The following is a 12,375-nucleotide window of genomic DNA, read 5'->3' on the forward strand; positions in this document are numbered from 1 at the left end:
TTGATTGATGTTAACGCAACAAAATTAGTAAAATTAGTAAGTATATTTTTCATTACGCAAACACTAACAATAATGTTTACAACTTAAAAAATATAATCTTACAATAATAAAGTGGATAAGATGTCTAGATTAATTATTATAACGTCTATTAAGGCATGGACAAAATTTATTCAAAACTTGTCTGCAGGACACCACATCTTTCGCTGTTTTATCACATCCCGGTTTTCTCCTCAGATAAGAAGTGCTTGTAGTGTTCTGGCCCTGTTGGTAAAATATACGATTTGTAATATTTAGATTACGTATTGTTTTCTAAAGTTACATATAAGTAAAAATTTTGGGTTATGGAAAAGAATATTATGAAACATATTTCCTGTAGGAACTTATTAAAATTCCAATTTAATGCTATACATATTTGTTTGATGTATAGTTTTTTGGTATAGGTATTTTGAATTGACATTCAGCATGTTTCATAATTAATTATTTTGTGGTAATCATTTATTTATTAGTAACAAACTTAAAAAACGATATAAGTAGAGATGATAATTCATAAAATTTAAAAACCAATTCAAAAAGATAAATTCGTAGCGGGAACATTTGTTAACATAATGCAATCTATTATTCAATCTACATACCATTAAATAACCGAACAGGGCGCATGTCATATACTGTAAACTCCGGCAATTTGGCACCAATTGAGGGTAGTTCAAATAATTATGATCGCAAAGGCAGCACTCCCGTATCAACTGATTCATGTATCTAGTGGCCGGCTGTTGTCTGTCCAATCTGTTTAGTAGCGCATACGCTTTGGGAAAACTCACTGTGTTCCTTCTCTTCCCGTTTATTCCATATTTATTTCTAACAACACATTCTCCAAACTCACACTGTGAACGTGGTTTTTATAGTTATGCAAAATGTGACAGAAGATACATGTAAATAGAATTTACGTATTACTTAGGTATTTCTTTACTTGACAAAGTGACACCACTAAAGCTAATGATAAGTGGAGGAGAGTTCAGACAGAGTGTCGACTGACGAAAGATTACCTTTTTTCAGTCGACACAATTATGCAGGCCTGAATTATTCACAATTATGAAACAAGACACGTTTACGAAGACTACTATGGCGGATTTAACTTCATGTTTGATGGTCGCTATCTGGTCGAGTACAAATATTTTACGATTTACTACCTTAGTGGGGAGGTTACACTTTAGTTTTGGTGCTCTTGTACTTCCTACAATGATAATTATCATTTCAACAACATGATTAATTCCAAATCTAATTATTCATAGATAGTTGTTGGATCCAATTACTGTCTAATTTGTCACCATTATGTTACAAACATTTGTTTAGGCACGAAAAATAGCAGTAAGTATAATTTCGCGTTTTACAAAAATGATCTACTTTCTTGCTTACATTAAAGCGGGATTCCATCCAATTATTTAGCCGCCAGTAATTAAATCTATGTTCTACGACAAGGAACCTAAATTTATATTTTTGTAAGTCTTAAATTATATTTAATAAGTAGATCTTACCGTTAACTCTCCGGCATATTGTTTTCTACAACTCTTTATATTGTTGATGAATTGATCCAAGGGCTGCGCGCAAGACACTTTCATCACCTGTTTTATTTATGAAATGAATTGAAACATATATATATATATATATTTAATATTTCATAAAATATATAAAAATATTGGAATAAGTAAGTATATTTTTAACACAGACACACACATCATGTCTTTATCCTTGAAGGTGTAGGCAGAGGTTCAATAAGGGCACCCACTTTTAGTCAAGTAATTTCCAAAAAGGTGAGAATATAACCATACCGAGCTTACATAACGTAAATTTCACACTTTAGACTGATAAGTACCGAGTCGATAAACCGAATATCACTTTGCCTGATCCCGGACTGGAACCCGGTAACTCAGAGCGGTGTGCACGCACATTGCGGCAATACAACTACGCCACCGAAGCAGTATAATTCCTAATATAAAAAAATTTCCATACTCACGCTTTCAGTCATGAGAGCGGAACATGCTTGTTCCGGAGTCTTTGTGCATTCGTGAACAATCTGTGAACCAAGTTCTCCAATTTTTTTTTCTATTTATTTGAGGGGGTTTTTTCCAAAATTCAAATGTCACCCCATTATTGTTTACAAAATTAAATACAAAAAACAGAAATATTTTTTTTAAAAAAGATTAACAGATACAAGTTCTCCAACAACAAAGTAAGAAACAATGTAGACACCATTTGTTTGACAATGAGTCATTTTATATTACTTGGAGTTACTACGTATTCAGCCAGTCTAGACCGCAACTGTTTGGTTGGTGCATTTTGGCACGTTACAGATACTACAGGAGTTGGGCCGCACGAGGTGGCTCTGCGCAGGTGCGGATGCGAACAACATCTTAGACACAAGTCGGAGGAAGTCAGTCACCGCGGAATTTTAGTTGGTAGGCCGTACATAGGGTGTATATAGCGTTAGGGACTCGGCCCGGCGATCGCCCGACGTTTACTATCTCCCCGGGCGATGCAATGTCGGGTCGTAAGGCACGGTAACCCCAGCATAACCGATCAGTCGCTTCCCATAAAGGCTGGACGGTAGTAATAAGGTACTTTCTCCGCGAAACAAAAAAAAAAATACAAATACTTCAAACTTTCCTGCAGTTGCTCCTAAATATTATATTATGGTAGGTATTAAAACTAATTAATTTATAAAGAGTTTAGATACTTACCAAATTGTGGCAAAATATTAAAATAGCACTAAAGACACTAGTTGGCCACATCATATTATTCATCGCAGTTTTGTTTTATAACTGAATGTTTGGGAAATAATTTTTGCAATAAGTATTTATCATAAAATGAATCACGATCGCAATGCCCATGATAATTATTATGAACATAAAATAATAGTTGATAATATTATGTGGTTAGATGACACGTGTTTAATGCCGATGGAGTAGTGAGTGGATAATGAACAGTCTATGTAGAGAAAGTTGTGGGATTGTTTCCCGCGTTTGTACGATTTTTTGTGTGAGCTTTCAATAGGTATGATAGTATTTTAGGTCTGGCTTTTACAAGTGTTTTTAATAACCCGACAAAATATTTGAATGTTGGTAAAGATCTTTCCTATGACAAATATAAAGTTTATGTTCATTATGAATAAATGTTAGAAGTTGTTTTCAAGTAATGAACAAATTTATAGGCAGTAAGTAAAAGTTTATTTTTAGCGTGCAGTTACTTTATAATAGCTACAATTAATAACACGCCTATTTAATTTCCCGTTGCCGTTTGTTGTTGCCTCCAAAATTCTTCTCTGTTCTCTAAAAAGCGTATAGCTTCTTGTGCTTGCTTGACCACTATGTCATTCTTTTTGTCTGCTATGGCCAAGTCTGGATTCTTGATGAGGTTTTCAAGATAAATTTTGTCCGACATAAGTTGTCCAAGCACGGGTCTAGCTGATTTAGAAGCAGCTCGTTTGCCTGTTTTCTTGACTGTTTTAACTGCACCAATAGTATTCTCGATAGCCTCCTGTTATGTTTAAATTTAATATGAGTAATCATTTTTACCTACCGCAATGAATTGGTGGGATTTTTATCTAGGTAAGTAAAATGTTAAAAGCAAAAGTCGGTGAATTAATAATAGATTCTATTATTAGACGCCTTTCATAAAATACAGAAAGAGAAACTCAATTCAATATTACATTAATAATACCTGAGCTTTCTGCACTCCAAGTCTGAAGTCGTTCAAATCGGGCCGCGTGCGCAGACCTCTATGGTAATGAACCAGGCTCATCTCAAACTCGCCGCAGTAGTACAATGCTTCGGCTTTACGAAGCAATGCCTTCGCGTCTTTCGGGTCCAGCTTCAAAGCCGCTTCTGCATCAGCGAGGGCAGAACGAGGTTCTCCGAGAAGTAGGTAACATTTGCTGCGGGCGACGTATGCTGCTTTCTCTTCTGGGGCTAACTCGATTGCCTGAAATCCGGAGATAGAAACGAATTATTACTTGCATTATACATTTGATACTAGGACGACGGTTGATTGATTTTGAATTGTTAAATTATTTAATTGGATTTACACTGCGCATTATTGATTTTAGATAGTATATTTATACCTTATTTACGAACAGTACCGCCGTGCGATACCGTTTCCTCATCATTTCAGCTTGCGCCAACGCCAAAAGTGTACCAGCATCGGCTTCTACTGGCAATTGCAGGGCACTGCTTCTCTCCGCCTTATCTTTGAGGCTTAAAGATTGCTTAATATCTTTAGATCCCATCACTACAGCGGCTGCACGGTCTTTGTCCGTGTATAATTCTTCTTCACGCTTTCTCTTCTCGCGTTTCTGCTTTCGCTCCCGTCGTTTACGCGGTTTTAACGACTCTTTCCTACCTCCAGCTGCTGGTTTCTCTTCTTCCATCTCAGGTTCACGGACTTTATCAGCGGACGGTGGAGCTCTCTTGCTGATAGAGGCTTTTTGAATCGGGATTTCGTCTTCATCCTCAGCAATACCAACTCGAACGAAACTTTGTAAGAATTCGGCGTCTTTTGTCGGGCCGAGGATGGACCTGGCATGGGCCTTTGCGTTGTCGTAACTTTCCATTGCAACTTAGCAGAGTTACCCTGAGTTACGTAAGGCGTATGAAGAGGCGTTAGTATTGACACCAGGTTCGTAGTTGTCATGGAGACAGTATGTGTTTTCGCACCCTCTTAGCACTTGCCTTCACACTAGTAGCGCTTAGGTTATGAGGCGAAGCGCACGTGTAGTTAGATCTTGGAGCTCTATTCTATAGGAAACCTTTCAAGCAGACCTTCGCTGGTGCCGTTGATAAATGCGTTAACATATTTATTTTGTTTAAGATTTGGGTTTTTATATAAAACAGCATTTAATTTATCACATGCGATTTTTGATAATAAATTTGCAAGAGCATCACTCAGTTCAATTATTTTTTACAACACATCTAACACATTTAACTTCTAAAATGTGTACTATAATGAAATAGCATTAAAAATTGAGTCTTATACAATTGTATATTATGCAAATATGTAAATATTATAATCCGATGTATATCGATGATGAAAAAAAAATTACTGGCCGTCTTTGCTTCTTAAATAGCTAAGTAGGTACAGCAAAAAAAATTACCTACATGAATAATGCATATACTTATGCACTTTTCTAGGGGTTTAGGTAGAGTGTAATATATTTAAAAGTTTATGCATACTTATGTCAATAGAAATATCTATGATATTTATTAAATTCAGCTTTGTGGAGGTACATTTTAACTGAAAAATTGTACAAATAATGGACTTACTTTATAGAGTGATGTAAGAGCACGTTCATAATTGCCATTCTTCAAATGCCCCGTGGCTTCATCACGATGTTTCTTCGCTTCTATCGGGTTACTAGTTGGTTGGTCTTGCTCTTTACCACGACCCATTTTTCACAAAACCTATAATGATAAATCAATTGTTTTGTGCTTCCTAAAATTATATTTAAGGATCTTGATATACTTGTAGCTAATCATGATTATCTTAAAGTGGAGTAATTACAAAAATATTGATGTTTTCTTAGACTTAAGACGTACTTAATGTTTTCTAATACTGGAAAAGTAAAAAGACCATTTTAATCACTATCAGAAACTTTGCACTTTATTTAGCACCAAAATTAGTAGGTACTTACGGTTTAAAGAAAGAATTATAACTAACGAAACATTTTGCAGTCACAATTATACATATAAGAAGACAAAAATGCTATGTTAAAAGTTGACTTCTTTGATGTAGAAAAAGGGGTAGGTAGGTAGGTATATTAGGGCAGAAAATTATAAGTAGTTGACAAACATTGCCATACGAAACTGATACGTAGTCAAACGAAGCTTATGGATTGAGTAAACATTATTTACCGAAAGGTCGAATATGATAATATGACATTGATGAATGACCTAGTACAGAGCAAAACCTTTTTGTTGCAATAAATCTGCCTATTTTTGTATCTTTGATGAGATACTGCTAATGTTCGTCGCATGCCTCGGCTAATATGTGGTTAAAATTAATTTCCTGATTTCTTTGTTTCTATGGAGTAAAAGTATTGACAAGTAAAAGTATATTAATATAAAATTTTGTATAAACTAAATTGATGTAGTATGATGAATTCGGATTTATGATATAATAACGGAGGTTGTGAACACTTTCCTTATCCACAAATTGTTAAAAAGTTGTTTGTGAAAATGGCTTTAAATGATCGGAAGCACAGCACAACGCTCAGTGGTACCAATTGATTATAACTATTTGTTTCGTAATATGAACTCTATCTATACTTTTAACTAAGTTACAAATTATAAAATCAAACATTAATTGCGTAAAGAAGAAACCAGTCAGTCTATGTAATGTTATCATCTTCAAACAACAATTTTGCGTTGAATACTTACCTAATATATATACCTACCTCGTATTATGTAGACAAAATATACTTTTACATACTATTTTATCATTCGAAAATTATTAAAGAAGTCATAAGTAGTAAGTACAATATCGGTGTCTAAATTAGTTGTTGGTATTTTAGTGGAGTATCATTTATCTGTGGTCTTATCATCTGATCTCCCCTCCATAACAGTCATAACTAAGTTTATTATGAACGATATACAAAGTGGGTCAATTAATATGAAACCAAATTATACTTTCTTAGTTTCTCTATCTGTGTGGAAAAAAACTAATATTTGCGATTTTAAGCGGTGATAGCCTAGTTGGGTGTGGATTGGACTGCCGAGACGAATGTCCGCAGGTTCAAATCCCAAGGGCACACACCTCTGACTTTTCTAAAAAATCATGTGTGTATTCTTTGTGAATTTATCGTTCGCTTTAACGGTGAAGGAAAACATCGTGAGGAAACCTGCACATCTGAGAAGTTCTCTATAGGAATTTCGAAGGTGTGTGAAGTCTACCAATCCGCACTAGGCCTCAGCAGTGGGCAAGTATATAATACAGGGCTGATATTATTATTATTTATTATTATTTGCAATTTTGTTAAAATCAAACTTTTCTGAAGGCATTACGTGATGTTATTATTGTGAATGAATTAGGTATGTACACGGAGGATGTTATCGTTATTTAAAAAGTAAAATAATGTAATTTGTTTAAAATTTGTTTTCGTCCTTCTGTGTTGAACAATTCTACCCATAGAAAAAAATATTTTTAGAACCTTTATAGGTTCATCAATAGTCCCGATTATCTTCTGCCGATTGTAACTGTGACCCACAGTCGCTCGTTCTTTTTCCCTTTAAAGAAGTACCTCATGTCCATGCATCGGATTTCGCGTGGCTACATTGTAGTATATATATATATTATATATATTTGCAGGGCTTTTCTTATGGGGGCACGCGAGGGCAGGCAGTGCCTCCAAAGGAAATTTCGAAAATATCGAAACAATTGCCATTTAAAAGTACAGGAAGGGAGGGGGGTACAAAAAATTATAGGCTTACAACTTTCGCGTGCCCCCTAAAAAGAAGTGACAAAAAAGGCCTGAGTATAAAAGTTACCTATGAAATATTACTCTTGCCTAATGCAGTGGCGAAAAGCAATATGCTTGCGGATTAACTTTAAATATTATTTCAATATACAATTCCGAATTCTCAATAATTGAACCACAACACAAAGATAAACTCACAGCGAAGACTTGCAAGTTAAGGTAGCTGTCATAACTTTGGCATCGGTTACTGGCTCATTATCGTCGAAATTATTCATGCAAACAAGCCGAGTATTGTGGGAGATCACGGCATGCTCATCATAATGCAGGGATTGTGGTGCAACGGTCCATTAAAACTGTTACTTATTATCATTTAATATTCATTGGGTATTGTTTTGCTCGTGATGTGAATTGAGAGTATTAGTGAGGTTTATGAGAACTTAGAAACTAGAGATATATTATTGGTTGTACATTAGTGCTGGTATGTCATGGGGCTAGTAAGATTGTCGGAGACCTAAAATAAGCTAATTTCAATCTACATTTTCTTCCTTAAAGGTCGACAACACAATCAAAATTCCTCTGGCATATTGAGTATCCATTCTCCAAAGAGTGTCGCCGGCAAGCAACATGGGGCTTTCTTAATTTTAATAATTATTTAAAAATACGATTTTCGTTTCTATTTTACATATAATTGTGCTATTTGGAAATAGATTTTCCGGAGATTAATAGTACTTTTAAAACTTTAGCCTTTTTGTTATACCAATATTAAGTGTTCCAAACACAATATTGTTCAAATAGCAATTGCTAGTTGTTAACCGGTTAGTGCGTGTACATCGTGAGAGTTATTTTCAAATTTAGCTCGCTTTAATTCTGAAGCCGAGCCGATCCGCTGATAACAGGAAGTATCTACTAACACATGATATGTAGTGTTTGTTCGGTAAGTAATTATGGTGTTACAGTTAACCTAGTTTGTTGCTTCGTAGGTTACCTAAGTACATCGATAATGTAGTAGTCGGATACATTTTATATTCGTCCGGATAGTGACAACCGTACACAAGGTGTTAAAACACGCCATACTGGCCCACGTAAGTGTCACGTTCGGGGATCAGCCTGTGCATATCAAGTTCCAACAGGCCGGCATAATTGTGTCGACTGCTGAGGGGTAATCATCTCAGTCACTCTATTGGACCGCACTCCACTTACCATCAGGTGCGGTTACTTTGCCGTGTCCATATAAAATATATAAAAAAACCCAAGCTTACGTGTATCTTAGATAAAGATAAAGACTACCATCATTATAATACATGCATGATGATTTAGTTCCTTGCATTCTCAACTCTTTGGGTATATTTAGTTTTAATTATTTTTTGCGTTATCCTAAAAGCTCACTATTCCCTACTAATTTCTATGAAGGTATCGCTAGTGCGTTCTTACTACGGTTATCTTGACATAACTTTCATATAACATAACATAACCTCTTTCGTCCCTTGTAGTTAATGAATTTGCCCTTCGAAACTGCTCATGATAATTTCACATAATATAAAAACTACAAATGAGCGTTATCCAACATTGTAGTCGTGCCTATTTTCTATCATTATTCCATATGGGCGAAGTCGAATAACTCAATAAAGCTAAATTGATTACTTGGCAATATTTACTTACATCATCTTTTATGAACACAGATAACTATCGTGAGTCGTGAATCACGCAACCCCACAATATAGCCGCTTTACGACCGCAAAAATAATGAAATTAGATATTATTTTGCTTGTAAAATATTTATTACGTCCGCTCCTACACGCAGAATTCAATATAGTGCAGCCTGTTTAGAAACTGATTTATAATGTTGAATTATAGTTTAGAATTTAACTATGTATTTTTAATAAATGAATCTATACGTATTATAAAACAAAGTCCCTTTTTCTGTCTATATTATATAGTATATTATCGATTTTCTCAAAATATACTGAACGGATTTTTATGAAATTTGGTATGGAGATAGCATAATACCCTGGGAAGGTTATAGGCTTTCTTTTCCGTGAAAATATATCGCGGGATTTTTATCTCGGAAAACTCCATCACGCGGGTGAAGCCGCGAGCAAAAGCCAGTTGCTAAATGCTTTTAAAATCGACCCATTTCACGTAAGAGGCCTGTACCTACCTGTGTAAATATATTTTTGACAAGATCAGTAATTTAACAGAGATACTCCTTTGAGTATCTCTGTTAAATTACTGATGATGATGAATTAGGTCTTTACCTAAAGGAATCTGCACTTTCAATTGTCAACTGTGCCACATAATCTACGATTCCTTTAAAATATAGGGGTTATACTTACGGTGTATGTTTTTTTTTTAATGGCCCACTTACTAATTTGGTTCCGTTTTGCAACAAATAAATAGTTTCAAGACTAACGTTTCCTTGTATTTATAAGTTTGTAACTAATAGCATTAGTTTTTTACTTCCGCCGTATTTACGACATTTATGTCCATGAAATAGAGTACCTACACTCATCGACTGTTATTGTACTTTATTTAAATGTTGAGTGCTTAATTTTTTTACTGAATACCTAACTAAGAATCTCTATAAGTTCTAACTAACTAGATTATTAGGTATATGCGCATAAAAAATGTTTTTTTTTTCGTAAATTATGCACATTCCAAAAGAAGTTGAAAACAAATCCAAGCAAAAAATATTTTTAGATAAAGTAATAGCTACCTATGTGGATCTATAGATGATTTATTATATACAATTTGTATGTAGGTATATTATTACTAAGTTACTTTACTTATACTTATCTTTTAAAATAATTTATATTTTACCAATTAAAATAGGTACGTTAAAACGACTCCAATAATAACAAAACATAAACTAATCAAAACTTAATAATTTTCGAAACACCAAACTTGGACTCACCTAATTAGTTTAATTACGTCACCAACCTAATTGTTTTCACTCAATCAAGTAACTAATTAACTGAAGTTATTAAAATCGCAAAGGACTTGATACCGAAGCCCGTTGTGTGTCGGCCGGGTTGACTTTCAGACTGAACTAGTGGTAAAGTTACCCCTTAATGAAAGGGGCTGTTTACACAGTACGAAATTATGCGATGGTTGTAGAAACTATTTTCTGTGAATTATTGTGGAATCTGTTTTGTTATTCTATTAGGGAGTAAGTTTTTACGGAGACATGTGTGTGTGTGTATTTATTGAATAGGTTTCTGAATGTGTAATTTATTTATAATTTGGACATCCAGTAGTTGTTATTACAACTAACTCCAATAACATATAACAGTAATAAAAGACTTAAATGCACAACATTCTAAGATATATGGAATGGGAATTATCTCAAATCTGTAGAAATGGTGTAGTGTAATTACGCTGTAAAACGCAGAGATTGTGTGTTATGCAATTTAGAAAATACATGTGAGTTAGGACGGCATCGGGTTTGCGATGGTGAAGACCCCCATAACACGCATCAGATATAAGTTAGTAAACAAAAAACGCAAGCTCTTTTGAAACTTTAAAAAATATTTTATTATTGACGTAATTGTTATGTATTTTCTTAAATCTCTACGGATCTTTAAAAAATGCGAGCTCTATATTTTAAAAACTTCAGATCGAGCTAAAAAAATTACAGACCTTTGAATACTTATTGCCGTAGTTGTTGAAAACTCACTAAAAACAAAAAATATTTTGTATGTAAGTAATTAATGTTATATTATTTTTTGGTGTTTATTTGTTTTTGAAGACAGTAAATTTTTTTGTTACAATGTTTTTTTTTTAACTACGAATATCGTGCTAAGTTGTTACACCTCTGCCTACCCCTGAGAAGCGGAAAATATGTGATGGTATAATAAGTAGTCTCAATCAAATCCTACGCAAAAGCACAGCTGAAAAGCGTTACAGGAAAGCAATTTCCAATATTTGGGCGGCATGCTTATTTCAGTTTAAGTTTTCAAATCAAACTTCTTCAAACCAATTTTGAAAAAAAGTCGATTTTTCCAAATTGATTAATAAATGACAGAGTTCTGAGATGACAAACAATAAAAAAATACACGTTGAATAAAGAGCATCGTGCTTATTTTGAAATCGGTTAAAAGTTTTAGTTCAATGTAATATCTTTTAGCAATAATCATAAAATTGTCCAAGTTCGTAATATTTTCAATCGGCGTTTAAAAAATCGTAATCTACGTAAAAGTTTGACGAAATTACATTTACTTTTTATATTAACAGTAACGGAGCTACGTGTTTATTTCAATAAAAGAACGGGTCGCGTCACGCGACCTGATGAGCTTCATCGAGCTCGGGTGAAATATAGCCATGTCACAGCAGTAGACAAAGGAAATTCATTTGAAGACATAATTGCCATTTTTTTGGGTTCCTTAGGAAAGGTAAATGTAGAGTCGATTAGGGTGCATTAAGGTTTGAACTCGAAATTCGCTGCAAGAAAATACTTATAATATTTTTCTTTTAAGTATATCTCTCTACAGCATTTGACCCCGGTTTCATTATGATATGATAGATTCTTGTATGCATCAATCATGAATAGAACGTCAAAGATTTTATAATAAAATACATTTAAAGACGACTCAAATTCCTGTACTTTATAATTTAACCAGGTATAAATAACAAAGAAAAAAAAATCTTTCTTACACCTTTATAAATTTCGTGATGGACAATTAATACGGAACCTCGATTAGCTGCTCGCGGGTTTCAGCCGCACTTGGCCGTTTTATTTTTATTCTCGTCGAGCGAGTTAGCAGTGACACGAACCTATTTGATTGATACAAACAGCACAGCATTGCATTGTTTTCAGGCAAAAAATAAAACTAAATTACGCTTATTATGTTAGATACATTTTTAGGCAAGGTTTCTTTGAATTAATCGACTTGTGTCTATGTAAATACATATAAAAA

The 12,375-nt window shown here is 34.1% G+C and overlaps 1 protein-coding gene across 1 annotated transcript; it reads right to left on the reverse strand.

The window, feature by feature from the left end:
• Positions 1-23: 23 nt before the first annotated feature.
• LOC115443709 (tetratricopeptide repeat protein 25) lies at positions 24-4,645 on the reverse strand. The gene is made up of 7 exons (XM_030169233.2): positions 4,115-4,645; positions 3,715-3,975; positions 2,736-3,531; positions 2,012-2,071; positions 1,533-1,619; positions 633-881; positions 24-261 (listed from the first exon to the last, which is right to left on the reverse strand). The coding sequence occupies exons 1-3, from the start codon at positions 4,601-4,603 to the stop codon at positions 3,274-3,276; spliced, it is 1,008 nt and encodes a 335-aa protein (XP_030025093.2). The 5' UTR covers positions 4,604-4,645; the 3' UTR covers positions 24-261; positions 633-881; positions 1,533-1,619; positions 2,012-2,071; positions 2,736-3,273.
• Positions 4,646-12,375: the final 7,730 nt, after the last annotated feature.

Source organism: Manduca sexta, chromosome 23 (assembly GCF_014839805.1).
Source record: "Manduca sexta isolate Smith_Timp_Sample1 chromosome 23, JHU_Msex_v1.0, whole genome shotgun sequence".
Lineage (NCBI taxonomy): Eukaryota > Metazoa > Arthropoda > Insecta > Lepidoptera > Sphingidae > Manduca > Manduca sexta.